The following is a 17,502-nucleotide window of genomic DNA, read 5'->3' as shown; positions in this document are numbered from 1 at the left end:
CCCACTGGCCCCTTCTTCCTCCCAGCACTGCAGAGATGGCCCCTGTCGTCCTGCCCGGGGCTCCTGCCGGGACGGCCCAGTGAGCTTGGAAACACAGGCCCCAACCCCAGGTGTCCCGGGACCCCAAGACGGCAGGGTGAGGAGCCAAGTGGGCAGGGGAGGGCCTGGGTCCCACTGTCCCGCATGGACGCATCCCTGCCCCGCCCTGATGCTGCCTCCACTCTGTGGCTGAACCCCATATCCCCAGGGCGGGGACACTAGTGATGGCCCCATGCACTGCTTGACCCCGGCCCACCCCCTGACGCTTCACAGCCCCGCAGGCCTTGTCAGGGACTTTGAGCCTGTCCGGTGCCAGCCCCACCCCCACCTCCTCCCCGGGCACCTGTGGGGTGATGTCACCACAGCCCCCCCTTCCCAGGAGTCCCGCAGCCTCTCCTGGTCCTCCGTCCCCCTACAGCCCTGGCCTTGGGCACCAGAGCTCTTCAGGTTCCCTTGCTCTCAGGGACCTGCTCTGCACCCCTGCAGAGACCCCCCAGCCCACTTCTCTTCCTCTCTGACCTCCCACCACCTGCCCCGGTGCTTCCTGAAGAGGCAGAGCACAAGCTTCCCGCCCGGGCTCGACCTGCTGTTCCACCTCGGTCGGGTCTGCGCTGAGTCCCGAGCCTCGTCGGGGCTCTGCACAGTCGTCCCCGCTGCTGGTCCGGGGGCCCCGCCTCTCGGCCCCCAGCCCCGGGCAGTGGGCGGCGCTCGGCTGACCTCGCCGAGGGCACTCACAGAAGATGTGACAGTCGCTGTCACCCACGTCCCTGTTTGGGACCCCGAGGCTGTCCACACCCCTCCACTGACCGCTGGCCAGCCTTGGACTTTCATCTCTGTGGACACTGGCTGTTCAGACACGGGCCCTGTCCGGCCCTTGGGCCCGGGGGTCTGAATGGCTCCCCACCTCACGCCGGAGACTCCCCTGCCCCACAGCCAGAGCCAGCGTCTCCCAGCTCTGTCCAGTCCTCACCCTGGGGCCCCCTGGCTCGGCCTCCGCTCTGACCTGGGCCCCTGGTGCCCGCCGCCCGCCGCTGGGGGAACAGAAGCAGGACCTCAAGGCCTGGCTTCATTGAACACCTGTGGAGCCCGCCCGTGGCCTGCAGAAGGAACCGTCCGGACTCCTGCCCTTGAGCCCCCGAAACCCTCGCTGCACCCCAGGCCAGTCCCAAGCCCCCGAACCTCCCTTGAACCGCTTCAGATCCTCCCAGACCGCAACCTTGTCTCCAGGCGGGCTCGGAACTTCCACAGCGGACATCAAGGGGTGCAGACCCCTCGGCCCCTTCCATTCGGGGGACAGCTAGAAAGAGGCGTTCCAAACCCTCCCCTGCCCTCGGCCTGCCCTCCGAGCCCCAGGCCCCACCCCCCCACCCCCGCTCTGCAGCCCGGCCTCACCCCGATTCCTGCGCCAGTCCCCTCACCGCCCGGTGGGAAGGAGACCGTGAACACGTCACTCTTGGCTCTGGGGACGTAGCGATGTTCGCGTGCCGGTCCTGTTTGGGTCCCACCACCTACAAAGACCCCGCGCCACACACGGAAAGGCCTGGAACCCCGGGGACGGCTGCTGGTGAGGAGGCGAGAGACACCCTCACCCCGGGGCGTCCAAGCCACCCTGAGGGGCCCCGGGGGGGTCTGGCTCCAGCCAAGGGGACCTGGGGTCCCAGCCTTGGCCCAGGGCCTCCGTTCAGAGATTAGAAATGCCGGTGGGCAGGTTGCCTCGTTCAGGTGGGAAAAGGGGCCATGGTGCTCCCCCAGACCCAGGGGGCTACGGGGCCTCCCATAGCCTCAGCTCCCTCCGGTGAGTCCAAGCCCCGCCCCCAGGCCTGGGCCAAGGTCACTTCCCATGAAACTCCGGACCTTGCCCTGCACCTGCAGCCCTCACTGGGCCCTGCCGGGACCCTGGGGAGCCGCTCAGGCTCTAGCAAGGGGGCCCGGCTGTTGGCTCTGGGGACGCAAGGGTGAGTGACATCGGTGCCCCCACTGAGCTGCACCCACGGAGGGCTGGGGAGAGCAGCAGAGCAGGACAGAACCCAGGGGGCAGGGAGACCCCCACCTGCCTCAGCAGGACGGCCCCGCCCACGGGGAGCCAAGCGACAGGAGGCGGCGTGGAGCAGGCGAGCTGGCCCGAGAGAGGTCATGCCCCGGGCCCACGGCCACCAGAGGGCCACAGAACACTGACCAGCATCTCAGGTACATCCCGCAGCCTCCCGAACGCGCCCTCTGCTCCCGACCACGGGCTCCTCGGGGCCCAGGGAAGGATAGTCCTCCAGCTGCGGGAGCTGCGGCCCTCACCCCAGGCTCCGTCTCGGTGGCCATGTGGCCTGTCCCCTGCTCCCGCCTGACCCCACCCCCACCATCGCCTCCCTCTTTAGGGCCCCCTGGAAGCGTCAGGGTCCCCGGGAGAAGCCACTGGAGAAGCCACGGGAGAAGCCACTTCTGCACCCGAGCTTCGGGCTGCCAAGGCCCTTTTCCTCACAAGGTCACCTTCTCAGGTTCCAGGGTTAGGACCTGGTGTTTGGGGCCTGGTCTAACCTCCACGACCTCCAGTTCAAGACCCGTGGGGTGAAGAGTGCCCAGGAAGGCGCCTGAGCCATCGACCAGAGATGGCGTCTCCGCACGTGGGGCCGGACCGCCCAGGGCAGAGGGACGCTGGGGCGGCCGCTGGGTGGCCTGTCCCACGGGGTTGGAGAGTCACCAGGCTGCAGCCAGGGGCATTTCACCAACAACCTCCTGGGGACACAGCAGCCCGACCCGGGCGCACCCCACCCCGCGGAAACTAACGGAGAGAGACACGTGTCCGCGAGGGGCTGGACGGCCCCGGCAGCCGTCGCCTGGCGCGGGGAGCACGAGTCGCCAGCGGTGAGGAGCACACGGGTTCCGCCCAAAGCCATGGGCCACAGATGGGCTCCGGGACCCTCCCAGGGCTGGCGTCCTGGGTCCAGGAGGGAGGCAGCTGGTGGCAGGTGGTGGCCTGGGTCCCACCCGGCCTCCCCAGGGCCGCCGGGACGGCCTCCGGAGAACTCGAGCCACAGGTGGAGGGACAAATCCCCTCGTGTCTGTCGCTGAATTCAGTTCAAATCAATATTCACGTTCATGTGACAGCAGGAGCAGACGGACGTCCCCGGGCCTGTTCCCCCGGCTACGGCAGGCAGAGCCGCGCTCCCCAAACTCCTGTCCCTCCTCCTGGGACCACAGAGTGTCGCTTCATGTGAGAAATGTCCTCGCAGGTGAGCCTCAGTGATGGTCTCAGGAGGACATCGTCCTGGGGGACATCCAGTCTGGGGGCCCCCACAGGGAGGAGAGGAGCCACAGAGAGGGCCACGCCACAACCGGGCAGGGCCCGAGACGCCGCGGCCGCCGGGAGCCCAGCTTGGCCGTCCCCCCGCGGCCTCCAGGAGCGCGGCTACGTGCTGGGGCTTCAGGCCTCCGTCTGTGGGCTCTGCTGTGGCGGCCTCAGGACACGCACAGGTCTCGGGCTGACTGCCCGATGTCACTGGACTGTGCCCCTGGCTGGCTCTGCGGGGGGTGCTCGGGACGCCGCAGGGCATCAGCCTTGAGTATCCCGCGCGATTTACATCTCTGCCAGTCCGCACACTCCAGAGGCAAATCCGGGACCTGCGGGGGGAGGTGGACCCGGCAGGGCGGGGACAGGCCTGTCCCTGCTTGGGAGGGAAGCCTGGAGCCCCCGTCCCAGGGCTGCGCCAGACTTCGGTTTGGGATGGGCCTCCGTGCTCCCACCAGCACAGCAGGTGCACAGACCCGGGGCTGCTGTCCGCCCACACCTGCCCTCAGGCCCGCTCCAGCCCTGCCGAGGGGACGGCCAGCTCTACCAGACTTGTCACAAACTTTCTCCCCATCCCCCCCCCCCCCCGCTTCTCCCCTGCTCACCCAGGAGCCGCCCGCAGTCACCCCTGAGAGGCCCCCGTGGTGCGACAGCCGGCGCAGCGTCCTGCCGAGGCCCAGAATTCCTCCGACACCCACTGAGAGAGCCTGAAATCAGCTCCAGCTCAGGGGACACCAAGGTGACAGCCCTGGCCCAGCGGACACTCGGGTCCCCACCCACAAATTCTGGAAGACGCAGGCTGGCGTGGCCGCCAAGTTTTGGGCTGATTTGCTGTGCAACAGGAGTTCACGAGCTCACAGAGTGAGCCACGGGCACAGGAGATTTGAAGGTGACGACCGGTCACTGCAGGGCTCAGACCCTTGGGCACGTGGCCCAGGCAGCTGGCTTCAGGGCTTTCTTCTGGTGCTGGCCTGCGGCTCTGGTGGCCTTCGCTCTCCTTTTTTGGAGCCGACGGCTGTGACCTGGGGCCCATGTCCCGACCTCCCAGAAAATACGAGGCAAGTGGAGATTCAGGCTCACTGGAGATAAACATCCCGCTGCTTGTGGTGACAGAGGGCTGCTCATTCTGCACAGCAGTGTCTTCTGCCCCGAGGCCCGGAACATTCTCAGCAGCTCTCCCAGCGTGGGCAGCCGCGCGTCCCCAGAGGCACCCTTCAGCCCCCGTGGTCGGCCTGCCCGTCAGTCCTGTGCCAGAGCCCGGCTCCTGAGCCCAACGGACGGCCGACCGGAGCAGGACCTGCAGGACGGAGCACTGCTGGGCGGGGAGGCCGGCCAGAAAGGCGCCCTGTGCGGATCCCAGGCCGAGGCCGCAGGGAGGGGCCGGCTGGAGCCGGGCTGTGGGCTCCCTAGCCAGGGGCTAACGGGGGTCGGGCCTGACGCACACTCCTCTGGGCTCCAGAGCCATCTGTGCCCGCAGCTGGCCGGCCAGGGCCCTCGAGCCACATGAGGTGACGGTGAGGCCTCGACATACGTGAAACAGCCCGTCACAGACTCGGGGTTCTGTTTCTACAAAAAGGTCTTTTCAGGACAAACCAGGACGGCTCCATGTCCCCTCGGCCTCGCTGTGCCATGGACGAGCCTGCGGGGGATGGGTAGTGATGTCATCTGTGCATGTCCCCGAACAGGCAGGACCAGGCCTTCTCCCCCCCACCCCGGCCCCTGCCCGCCGACACTCCTGTGCACGAACCGGCTGCAGGCAGGGGCTCTCCCCACGGCTGCTTCCACCCTGCCCCAGTCAGCTGGCCCTCACCACGGTCCCCAACCGTGCTGGGCCATGAGGGTCCCTCCCTACCCTCCTAGGCCCTCAGCTTCCTGGGGACGCATGGACGGAGCAGCTAGAGTCCAGGCGGCGGCAGCCACGGTGACAGGAGGTCGCCCCCGCTGCCTCTACTGCCCGAACACCCCAGAGCCAGCGAGACCCTCAACAGGTGATGGCCAGGACCCAGGACCCACGTTTAATATCCCCCCCCCCCCCGCCCTCCGCGAACCGTCCACCTCCCGTCTCCACCGTCTGCCCCCACATAACACTTCCGGAGTCAGAAGGTCGTCTGGAAAAGTCGTTCGCAGAAATTACGTAATAATTTACCACCTGTCGGTCCGAGGAGGCTTTTGTCACGGTGTTTGGAAAGCAAAGGGTGTGAAGCCCCAGCCTGGGAAAGCGCTGCTGTCCGTCGCTGTTAGTCCCGGGGCACGGGCAGCTCTGCCCGCACATCAAGGGACTGTCGTTCGCCCGTGGCCCCCGAGTATTACCTAGTTCCTTCCTCCTGGACGTGCCACGGGGGCTGCGGACATCCAAGTGTTGGTTTCATGGCCTTTATGCCAACTCGACGTTTTAAAATAAAAGCCTCTGTCGTTCCATCATCTTCGCGCTGTCACCCAAACTCAGAGCCGCCGACGGAGCTCGCTCTCTTCACGGCCACGTCCTGCCTGGGGTCTCGTTCTTCTCGTCAAACCATCGAACCCAATTAGACTGATTTTCTGCCAAGAAAGGTCTGACCCACTTTTTCAGCTGCAGTAATTCCCCAGGATATTCCCCAAGAGAAACACTGAGAAATGAGACTGTGGGAGACACGCTGTGAAGCAAGTTCCCGGAGGCGGTAAACAGCCGCACAAGACCCACGTTACAACAGCCACGGAGAGAAGAAGTGCTGCACGCCGCTTCCCTTTGTGCGGCCGGTGCCAGGTGACCCAGCGCTGAGGGGAGGGTAGATCGAGTGTCCGCGTTTGCTGAATACCGCACCGCCGCGAACTGCATGTACAACCATCTCTGAAACGTCCGGCCTTCGCCACTTCCATGGCGCATCAGGACCTGCGTCTCCTTCGTGTCTGATGAGAGGGAGACGCGCACATGCAGCTACGAGCGAGTTAGTCTGGCCGTTGGCGTGTGGCGAGCTGCCGGCCGCGGGACCCCGCACGGACCACTGTCCCCCCGGACGCTCTTGTGCGGGTCCGGGGATCCCGGGTCTCGCCTGGGCATCTCGCAGAAGCCGCCGTCGGTGCGGGTCCTCGTGGGAAGGCTCTGGGGCCGCGAGCCTGTAGCGGTTCGTGCTCTTCCAGGGCCGACGTCCCGGGAGGCTTGGGCGAGTGGCAGGACGACCGCGAGCACACGCGCGCCTCTGGCCGCCCGCTGTCCCCGTGTCCCGGGCACGGATGAAGCAGCATAAGCGTTAGGAAGAGAGCACACGGGAGCTGGACGCTCCGGGGACGGTGGAGCGTGAGTGCGCACTTCGGGAGACACTGTCGGTGGCTCCATTTATGAGCCTTCCCGGGCGCCCGGCTGCTCTGTTGCTGTGGGGCGTGTGTTCGAGCCCCATGTTGGGTGCAGAGGTGACTCAAACAAACAAAAACCCTTCCTGATAGTTCCCTTAATGGTTTTTAAACTTGGGGAATCTACATTCACTGGCGTTTTATTTTTTCTGTGTCCATCACCTGTGTTTCTGTAAAAACAAATCCACGAGCCCTTAGGATATCATAAAAAAGGAACTTTTAAAAAGTCTTTGTTCGGGGCGCCTGGGTGGCTCAGTCAGTTACGCATCTGCCTCCGGCTCAGGCCAGGATCCGAGGTCCTGGGGTGGAGTCCCGCCTCGGGCTCCCTGCTCCCCCCGCCCCAACCCCTGCTGGTGCGCGCTCTCTCGCGCTCTCTCTCTGCCAAGTAAACAAATAAACTCTTAAAGCAAGGAAGTCCCAGCCAGGTCACCTGCTGCAGCTCGGCTGTGACCCCCGCCTGCGTGCGGAGGTCAGTGTGTGGCGGGCGACCCGGTCGGCCGGGTGTGGCGGTTGCCATCAGCCCCCAAGCGTTTCGGGACGGCCTTGTCTTTGTCCCTTGCGTCGTGCCGGCCAACTCCACCTGCTCGTCAGCTCGTGGTTTCCGATTCTTGTTTCCTTGTCCGTTCTTACAACTTTTACCAAATTCACTTTAAAATCTGGGGTCTGCTCTGAAACATGGAACGCGTCCTTACCGAGTCTAACCCAATACCGACCATTCGGATATTCCTGGTTGTGCTTTTCAGACATCTCGTCTCCCCGAGGGGGTTGGCCGTCTGCTCTGACTGTGTTCCGGAGCTCGGTGTGACCCCGGCGTGCTGAGGGGGAGAAGAGGTGGGAGCCCCAGGAAGAGGGCCCAGACTCGGGGCACGCCGGAGCCCGCAGGACGCGGTGGCCCTGCAGGTGGGATCAGGCAGGCGGGGAAGCACGGGGCCCCCCACAGGGCACAGGGCCTTTGCACGGCCCTGACTGCTGCGGGGGACGTGCCCACGACCCCCAACCCACGGTGTGTGAGCACCCGTGGTCGCAGCCCAGCCCAAAAGCTGAACCGCAACAGCTCTGTGCGCCCCACGGAGTGGCCGGCTGGGGTCTCCGCTGAGCCTCGGTGCGCAGGGCTGTGCAGGGTGGCCGCGGGCAGGGCTTCGTGGCTGCTCTGCTGTTGTGGAACCCGCACTGCCCACAGGGTCATGGGGGGTGCGCAGCGCCTGCAGGTGCCCACGGGGCTTGGGCACTGCGATGCGGGGACGCGGGGGGCGGGCATGGGCTCTCCGTGGGGGGTTGTGGGCCCAGCAAGCGGCTGACCCAGCTCCGCTCCGGATTCCGGCTCCTCCTGCCACAGCTTCCGGCCTGTGAGCTTGCTGGATAGTTGCCTCTGCTCCTACTAAATATTCGTTTTAATTATTTAAACATTTAATTATGTCACTAATATGAAAGCTTATTAAATAACTGCTCCTCCCTCCAGCGCGGCCGCCCGGAGCCAGCATCCGGCTCCGCTGACCGCCCCCTTCCCTCACCCCTTCCCTGCCCGTGGGGGCTGCCGGCCGGCACTTCCAGCGTCCTTCCCCCGGGGAAGCTCCGCCTGCGGGGTGGCCTGCGCGGTGGCCACGGTACCAGCACCTGGGCGGGCAGGGACACGCTGACGGGTCCCCAGGCTCATGGCCATCAGGGGCGTGCCGAGCGGCACAGCCGGCAGCCTCCCCTCCCCCACCACGAGCTGGTAGGGGGCCTTTCTCAGAAGCTTAATGTGTCTTTTTAGGTAACATATTTTCATTTTATTTAACTTTTTTAAAAGATTGATTTGTTTGAAGGGGGAGGGAGAGACAGAGACTCGCAGGCAGGCTCCCTGCTGAGCTCGATCCCAGGACCCTGAGCTCGCGACCTGCACAGATGCCGCGTCAGACTCACCCAGCTGAGCCCCCCAGGAGCCCCACACATTTAATGTTGCTTTTATTGTAGGAAAATAACAGAATCAAATTGATGCAAAACAGAGCAAATTATTTGGCAACAGTGCGTTTTATTTGTGTGGGGATTTTTACTTTTAAAAACATTTTCCTGGTTATTTTTCTCTGAATTGTAGGAACATCAGACAAATGGGTAAGCTTTAAAAAGTAAAACTGAATTAAAATTACGCCAAATCCTCCGTCATTCACAGGGGACGGGGCTGCCGCACGTACGCGTGTACGGAAAGCGTCGGCATTTCTTTAGCACTAAACGCAAACGGTGGGAAAACAGTGCAATTAGCGAATGGTGGGTTTGGAGCATTCGTTAACTACCTGCTCCCTAATTTGTTAATCACCGATCTCTGGTAATCGGTGTCTGCAGCCGGTTTCACCGGTTTCTTATGAACGTCCTGCAGACACGTGAGCCCTGAATAGTCAAGTCCCCCCCACCCCGTAACTTAGCAGCTGGGCCGTCTCCCTGCACCTGCTGCCGCCCAGTCCCCCCGCCCAGCGGCCCACGGGCGTCCACGCTGGGTCTTCCCGCTCCTGCCGCCCTCACACGGCCCGGCAGGTCAGCGGGGACTACTCCGTCCTCCCTTCCTACCCGTGGGATCTTGCCCGGCGGCCGCCGTTTCACGGTCCTCTACACAACTTCCATGTGGGAGTGGGCGTGATGCGCGCTCAGGAGGCCCACGGGTCCCAGGGGCTCAGGGGAACTGTCCTGAGTTGGGTAAATGTGCTGAGCGCGGGGGCCGCGCACAGGGGACAAGACCAGTGGGCGCCTCTCAGCCGGTGCTTACGCACCCCTCCCAATCATACTCCTCAGACAGACTGCGAGGGACCGGGGGAGAACTAGGAAGGAGAGAAAAGCCGGCCACACGGCAGCGGTGGAACACGGTGTCTTTTATTGAGAACATCTCCAGTCCTTTGTCTACAGGACAGCGTCTCATGCTTGGTTCCGGCTGGTCTCGGTGCGAGGGCAAGCTCATGCGGGTTGCACGGGTGGTATATACATCAGTGTACGTACAGAGGACACCGGGGCCTGGGTCTTAGCGACAGGGCTCTTGGCTGAATTACATTCATAGAAAAGTGTCCCAATTCTAAAATAAAACAAAATAAAAGCACATCGCCCAGTATCTGGAGAAGCGAACTGCTTCCAGGCTCACTCGACACACATTCCACAGACGGCCTTTAACACTGGTGGTGGCATCCGGAAGGACGGGCGTCGGCTCCTGAGGTCCCGTCAGCCCACGGCGGGGCCGAGCTACATGTTCTTGGGGCTCGGGGGTCATCCCTGCATCGTGAGTGAGTGCACAGCGGCTCTAGAGGACAGCGTCGCGTCTGGATCGATCCAGACCCTGGCCTCACCGGCCCCAAGGACGTGACTGGCCGCGTGGCTGGAGAGGGGGTCACAGGACACGCCAGGGGACTAGGACAGACAACACTGGACACGCACATGGTCACAAATGCTCTGCCCTTCCCGCTTACATAGGTGGGGGCTGATAACGAGGAATCTTCTGAGAGACTCTAGCTTTGTAGACTTTAGGGATGGGAAAACCAGCCGATGTTACTTCTCTTGCGAGAACAAGTTACGGTTGGGGTAGACCCTGTATTTTGGTGTAAAATGTTTCAGAAATAAAAAACATCTGATATTTGTGTTTTGAGAAAAAGCGGAGGGGCGTGCAGCCTTCACCCACAGCGCTCACTGAGCCACCCCGGGGTCTGCCTGCGAGCGGCCCCGTCCCAGCGTCACGGCACAAAGCACGGGAACACTGTTGTCACAAGGAAAGCGGCGGTCCCGTCGTCTGGGCAGCAGGGGATCACGGGAATAAACACACCCCAGGGAAGTGAGTGCCGGGTGAGAGGCTGGCTTGTACGTTTTAAAATAAAGTAACTGTTTCTGATTAAATGAGTCAAGCACACTCTGATTCATAATCAGAACTGTGCTGTGTGGCATCTGACCGCGAAGAGGGCACGCCCGGCCTGGGCTGACCCCGGACGCGGGACGAGCCCCGCCGGGGACACCACTGTGACTCAGGCCTTCCTCTAGCAGGATAGTGGCCCGCGGCCGGTGTCTTCCTGGAATTAATAGGCTTAGCGAACAAAAGAGAAGAGAACCCTCCAACCCCCTGGTCAAAATGTCCTCAAAATTGAAGATTTTTCTCAAACACCCAAGCTCTTGGCTGTGTCAATTTGTCTAAGTCTCTAGAATCCTGACTAAGGGCACGGTATGCCAAGTGACGCCCGGGGAGACGGGGTGGTGCACCCTGAGCCTCGGAAGGGACCCTTTCAAGGGCCGAGTCTCCGGACCCGGCGCCTGGAGGAGTTCACGTCTCCGCTTCTGTTCCGCTCCCGCCGGGTCCCGGGCGGACGGGGCTCCGTTCCTCCCTCCCGGCCACCTGTGGGCCTGGACGCGCACAGGACAGCCGCGCACTCGGAGCGGGGACGGCGCGCTCGCCTCAGCGGTTAGTGGGAGGCAGGAGGTCGGACATACTGGGTGGTGTTTGTATGTATAATGCAATGTATTTCCACTGACCTTTTCATCAAAATCCACGTATTTTTTTTAAAAACTAAGTCCATCTCCCAATCCCCATTAGAAAAAATACCATTTATCGAGAGAATAAAAACGCAGCTCTCGGATGTTCTGTGCGCGGCGGCACCTGCTTGGGGAGGGCGGCGACACCAGCTGACACCCTTCCTGCTACAGCGGAGAGAAGGCCACGGCCCCTGAGCCCAGCCACACCCCCGGGTCCCTGCAGCACGCCAGCCCCACCCCCGCCCCCCAGGAACCGCTGGCGACAGGGGCAGGCACGGCGCTTCTGGTCCGAGTCTCCTGCTCTGAGCACGCGGGGCCCGGGCGGAGGGGACCGTGGCCGCCCTGCTCCTGTTCTGCGTTTTCATAGTCTGGCAAGGTGAGGTGGGGTCTCCCGGCTCTGCCTACAGCCTCCACAGCAGCCCCTGCCCACTTCCGTGTAAACGGCCCTGATCCAGCAGGGGCAGGACGCTCCCCGGGGCTCCTGTCTGATCCTGAGTGGAAGCAACAAGGCAATTGGTGCAAATCTCTGAGCTCAGGTCCAGGTGCCCCAGGACCCTTGCCCGCACTCCTGACTGTCTGCTGGCTCAGCCCAGGGACACCCGGGGGGGGTGGTGCTGGGGGATGTGCAGCAGCGCCCCTGGGCCACCCCGGGCACCAGCAGCACCCCTTCCCTGCCGTGACCGTCAACGTCCAGACCCTGGTGGGGACGATGCCCGCGGCACGCTGCCTCACCAGCTTCCAGCCTGAATACTGACTCAAACATGTCTTTGATAAAGCTGGAAAGAAGAATTTAAAAATACACCTTACTGGCATTTTCTATGAACGACTCTATCTACTTAATTAATTCTATTTCCTTCCTGTGAAGATGTCTGGAGAGTCATCCACATCCGTGGGATTCGGAGACAGGGAGGGGGATTTCAGGCTGACTTTTGTGCACTGGCCCCTACGGCTTCCTCCTAGTCCCTGAAAGTCAAACACTGTCGAGAACCTCACGAGCACGGCCAGGATCACTGCCCCGTCTCATCTCTGGTTACGGAGACGCAAACCAACACACGTTTTCCATGATGTGATTCCAGGAGGAGCGCAGACGCTTCCAGGGGACTGAAGGTTCCGGGGATCTGGGATGCGCCCCCCGGGCACACGCCGTCACTGCGTGGGGGACTTGGGGGAGCGCAGGGCCGGGCCCCTCCTGCGGGGTCTCCTGCGCTGGGAGGACCCGCCAAGGGATCCGGGGGACCTGCCCGCGGCACGGCTGCGAGGCTTCTCCTCCTACCGCGACTTCCTCACCTTCTCCACAGATAAATGCTCTTCTGCAATTAAAATAACGTGGCCTAAGAGTGACTTGATCTAATTACTTTATAAACCACGTTCCTAACTCTGAATAAATTATTTATTCAAAAATTTCACACAAAGTAATTTCTATTTTCCTAAACTTAAGGAAGCCCTACTCAGTAGAACTCGACTTCTAGACGTAAACGGAGATGGAAAGTGGTCACTGGGTCATTCCAGGGGTAACGGTGGTGTAGAGGGAGACGCTGGAGCCCGCACCCTCCCTGCCCAGCACCCCGTGTCCCCACACCCCTGCCCCCAGTTCGGACGTGAGGCTCCGGAGACAGCGCCGGCGCGGGCAGCCTCTGCCCCACGCCCCCCCGGTCAGGGCGTGAGAGAGAACTGATCCTGCTCGGTGGGCTTCTCCACCCAGGCGCCCAGCCCTGCCTTGATGAACGCTTTGAACAGACACGCCTTGGCGGCCTGGTACTCCTTGGCCACCAGCTTGGAGTCGTGGTACATGTTGGGCTTCGTGATCTTGGAGCGCAGCAGGCTGGAGGGAGCCTGTGAAGAGTTCAAACACAGGCACAAGTGTGGAAGCAGCCAGAGCAGACACCAAAGCTCAGTAAGACATTCCAAATCTGGTGTTCGGTCCCGTGCAGGCTTCCGGGGGACGTCACCTGCCGGAAGGCGCCTGCCTCCGTGGGCGGCATCACGGGGGCGGGGCGTGAGCCCCGGGGCGGTCTGTGAACTCTCCCCACACAGGGTCCAGGCCAAACGGGCGTTTTCAGACCCCAGGCTCTAAACCGGCACTTCTGAACCCACAGGGAGCTGATTCTCATTCCCAGGTGAGTGGTTTCAGACATTTACAATCCAGCACCGACCGGCCACTGGTCACGTGGAGGACTGGGAGGCACTGCCCCCGCGGCCGCCTGACTCGTGCTGGTGCAGATCGTGAGAATAAATGCGGAGCAAGTCCCCCAGCCCAGACGCCCGCCCTGTAGGACCAGGGCCCGAACTTGGTGGCTTCTGTCCACACGGCCATGCCGAGGGCACCACCTGCTTTGCAACAAACACCCGCCACGACCGACGAAGGGAACCAGGAAAATGCCCGTCGACCAGAGGAGGATTTATCTGGGGAAACGGACTCCGCCCTCCAGCAGGAAAGAGGCCCAGAGCCTTCTGAGGGCTTCGGGAGCCCTGGCTCCCCTCCTCCGGGTGGGGCCAGGAAGAGACGTCCGGGGTGTGCGGGGCGGGGTGGGAGGAGCTGCGGGGAGGCTGTACTGGGGGGATCCGGGGCCACACGCTCAGGCTGGAGGAGAAGACCCCGGAAGGCTGGGGAGTTGCTGTGCGGGCAGCGCGGGGCGTCGGGGGGGCGGCTGCGGGGAGGGGGGGGCGCTGCGGGAAGGAGGGGCCGGTACCTTGCCGTGCACACGCATCCAGCGACAGTACAAGGCGTGCTTACACAGGCGGGACGCACGGCCCAGCTCGTCCTTCCCTGTCGTGGCGTTGATGACCTCGATGGCCGCGTCACCCACCGTCCAGTTGACGCTAAAGTTGGGCGCCTTCCCCGGCTGCCGCGCTTCCGCGTTGCTGATGCCTGGAGCGGAGAGACACGGGTGACCAGGAGCCCAGGGCGCGCCCAGCGGTGTGTGCGGCCCAGGCGCACTCACCCCTGCCCAGTGCCACCTGCTGCCGCCCAGGAGCGGCCTTGACGGTGCTCGGGAGGTGGGCCGGGCCCGCAGACACCAGAGCCTGTCGGACCTCACAGCACCTCTGAGCACCCTCGGGATCAACAGCTCCAAGCGCGGGCGCACGAGCCCCTTCTGGGGCTGAGTCGGTCCCGAAGGTTGTATGGGTGGGGGCGGCCCTCACGCTCACGCCCCGAGCGCCCCACACGCCAGGGGCGGGGCACGGCCAGGCTACCCCCTTGCACGCATGTACCCGAGGCGCGTGGAAGCAGACTTAAGCAGCGCAGCACGGTTTCTTGCGAGCTCCGCGGGGCTCCCACGCCGGTTCCTTTGCTCCATCTCTGCTCTGCGCCACTGTGAGCCCCCCCACCCCGGACAGAGAGCCGACACCACAGGTGGGCCAGCAGGAAAGCTTCATCATGGAGAAGCCCCAGTTCTTCAGGCAAAGCAGCCCTCGGTGTCAGAGCCGGGTGAAAAGTCCTCCTTATGAGTCACCCGTGTCTGGGACGGCTGCCGCGCCCGACAGCCCTCGGCCAGGAGGCTGAGTACTCCCGTGGCTGCACTCAGGCCGCCGGGAGCCCCGGCCCTCTCCTGCAGGCTCCTCTGCTCCTCTCTGCAAGGCTGGCCACGGCCGGTGCCAGCTCGAGCCGACCGCGTGCCTGGGAAACTCCTCCCGTAGCCCGTGCAACGCCCCGGGGGCCGCCTTGTGACCCGCTTCTGAGGAAGAAGTCAGGATTGTGGTCGCCACTTTCTCGTGCCGGCCCCCGGGCAGTGAGCGCTTCTCCTTCCTAGAGGCCTCTTCACTGACCTCTCACAGACCACGAGGGCACGACCTCAGGACTGTTCACAAAGGGTGCACACCCGTCACCAGCATCCCAGCAGCCGGTCACCGGCCAGGGCCCACGTGTCTGGGGGCTCTCCTGCCTCACAACCGGTCCTGCCCCACGCGGGTCATGGCACTGACCCCAGCACGCTGGCCGGGGCTGCCCGCTGGGAGCCTTACCTCTGTGGGGCCGTTCACACACACAAACTCCCGTACGCCGCACCTTCGCTCGAGGTCGTGTGTGTGAGTCACACACCTCACGATGAGTCACACACCCCGCGACAGAGCTGCCGCCCACCCCCCTTTGCACCCGGGACCCTGCTGGGGGACAGGCCACTGGAGGATTCCTCACTCTGTTGTTGTTCTAGCACTTGGCTATTCTGAAGAGTGTGTGTAAGCATTCCTGACCACGCGTCGGTGCCACAGGGCCAGGTGTCTGACGGAGGCACACCAGGCGTGCAACGGCTGCGTGTACACGCAATGTCCCACAGAAGCGTTGAAAATACCGGGCAAACCAGGTCATGCCGGCTAGAGACATTTCTTACTTGATCGCCTGGAAACGCTACAGGGAGCCACGCAACAGAGTGGCAGTGACCGCTGGGGAGCCGCGCGTGGCCCAGCACTCTGCGGACTCACTGCACCGTTCAAGAAGCCACTTGAAACACAGGAAAATCAACTGAAATTACAAATCGACTCAACAAAATTGCCTTCCTACAAAGAAACCCCACTTGCTCGGACAGTCCCTGAACTTCAGCGCGGGGACGAGCTCCCGTTCTCGCGAAGCAGGCGGTCGCACAGGGCGCTGGCACCGTCCCGCAGCCCGCACGGCTCACGCGGCCCCTGGTACCTGTGGCACTGGCTTCTTTTTCCATTTGTCGAGATTAAACACAATTTTAAAGGTTCTGGGTGGGGTATCACTCACAGCTTTTGGTTAGATTTTGATAAAACCCCGTCCTGTCAGTAAGCGAAGGGCCATGAGAAGCCACAGTCCATCCACCTAAAAGGCCAGAGACGACCAGATTAAAGGGAACCACAGCCCGTGGGCCATCGGCAGTGAGACACATGGCCAGCCTACGGCTCTATCCCAGCACAAAAAGAATCAGGAAGACAGGGCCAGAATCTGTTTTTTTAAAGGCTTTAAACCCATGCTGATCTTGCTGAGACAGGAAATGCGACGTGTGTGGCCAGCCTCCCTGGGATGGCATGGCGGCAGGGCTCAACCGGACACCCCAGTCACGTGCTCTCCATCACAGGGCTGTGGGTCCCCATACACAAGCTCCCCGGCCGGCCACAGCAGACGGGCCGCGGACAGCACAGTTCTGGTGTGCCACACAGCCCGCAGGCCCCCAGTCAGGGCTCGTGGGGGAGGAGCAGCCCTCTGTGGGCACCGCCGTGCGGCGACTTCTCCTGCAGCCCAAGCCACCTTTCCCGTCAGACTTCCCCTTTCATCTACCCTGCTGCTCGGAGCTCACACTTCCCGAGGAAAGCACTTTTCCTTCTCCCCTCTGTCTCTGCTGTCCAGGGAACGCAGACCAAGACCTGGAGATGTCATTCCAACTTCCACCCAAAACCAGCCCTGGATGACCGGCTGGCTCAGATGACTAGGCGCACAATCAGGGCTACACTGCAAACACCTCTATTTTGGAAGGGGAACACAGAAAGGATCGGTGTTTAAGAATGGGCATTCTGTGATTTAAATATAGGGTCAGACTTTCATTTCTGGGTGAGACGGAGTAAGAGCTGCCAGATTTACCCTCCTTGCTAACATAGTAGCAAACCAGACAAAATACACCAAATACCATCTTCAAGACCCTGGACATTAGGCAAGGAAGGGCAGTGGTTTCTGAGAGACAGGAGACCTATGAGGTGAACCCCATGAGTGCTCCAGGCTGCGGTCCCGACAGCGTCCAGGCAGCAGTGTGGAAAGAAGGAGCCGAGGCAGAGCCTGCAGACCCCCTGAACAGAGGGCTCGGGAAACTAAGGTGGCCGGGCGGTGGCCAGGAGGGTGCAGAGGCCAGAGAGCTGCAGAGGGTCCCCTGAGCGTCAGCGGAGGGCAGATAAGAGCACACACGCTGCTCAACACTGGGCAAGAACTGCCAGAAAGGGCCAGAGAACGTGCCCGATGGTCACATAGAGACATGAAGAGTTTAGGTACACACTTGAAGTCATCAACCACCACACAAAAAGATCTAGAATAGAAAAAAGATGAGTGAACTTAAGGATACAATAACAAACTATTCAAAATGAAACACACAGGAAAGAGATGGGGAAAAAGAAAACCCAGCAAATCAGTGCACTGTTAGACAAGTCTGTCAGCCTGACACACATGTGACTCAGTTCCGGAAGGAGGGGAGGCAGAAGGGGGTACAGAAAACACGAAGAAAAAAATTAGACAAATGTTCTGAGATCAGTAAACGCACAGATCTAAGAATCTCAACAAAGCCCAAGCATGAGAAATGTGCAGAAGGCGACACCAGCACATCGTGACCAACTGCTCCACGCCGGTGCGCAGAGGAAGCGTCAAGCCCAGGCAGAGGAACGGCACCACATACGGAGGGACAAAGATGAGGCGGCAGATTTCTTACTGCAAATAGTGCTCA

At 62.2% G+C, this 17,502-nt stretch overlaps 1 protein-coding gene across 2 annotated transcripts in view; it reads right to left on the bottom strand.

The window, feature by feature from the left end:
- Window positions 1-9,469: 9,469 nt before the first annotated feature.
- ADARB1 (adenosine deaminase RNA specific B1) overlaps window positions 9,470-17,502 on the bottom strand; it is a 44,604-nt gene continuing 36,571 nt past the window's right edge. Inside the window, exons 8-9 of one of the 2 annotated variants that reach the window (XM_059164932.1) lie at window positions 13,854-13,988; window positions 9,470-12,952 (exon numbers count right to left, since the gene is read on the bottom strand). In XM_059164932.1, coding sequence (XP_059020915.1) covers window positions 12,612-12,952; window positions 13,854-13,988 — 476 coding nt within the window. In that variant the 3' untranslated portion in view covers window positions 9,470-12,611. Of the gene's footprint in view, window positions 12,953-13,809; window positions 13,989-17,502 lie in introns of both variants that reach the window. The other variant, XM_059164933.1, reaches the window with a different exon arrangement.

This window comes from Mustela lutreola, chromosome 2 (genome assembly GCF_030435805.1).
Source record: "Mustela lutreola isolate mMusLut2 chromosome 2, mMusLut2.pri, whole genome shotgun sequence".
Classification (NCBI taxonomy): domain Eukaryota; kingdom Metazoa; phylum Chordata; class Mammalia; order Carnivora; family Mustelidae; genus Mustela; species Mustela lutreola.
This window is presented reverse-complemented; position numbering and strand designations above follow the sequence as displayed.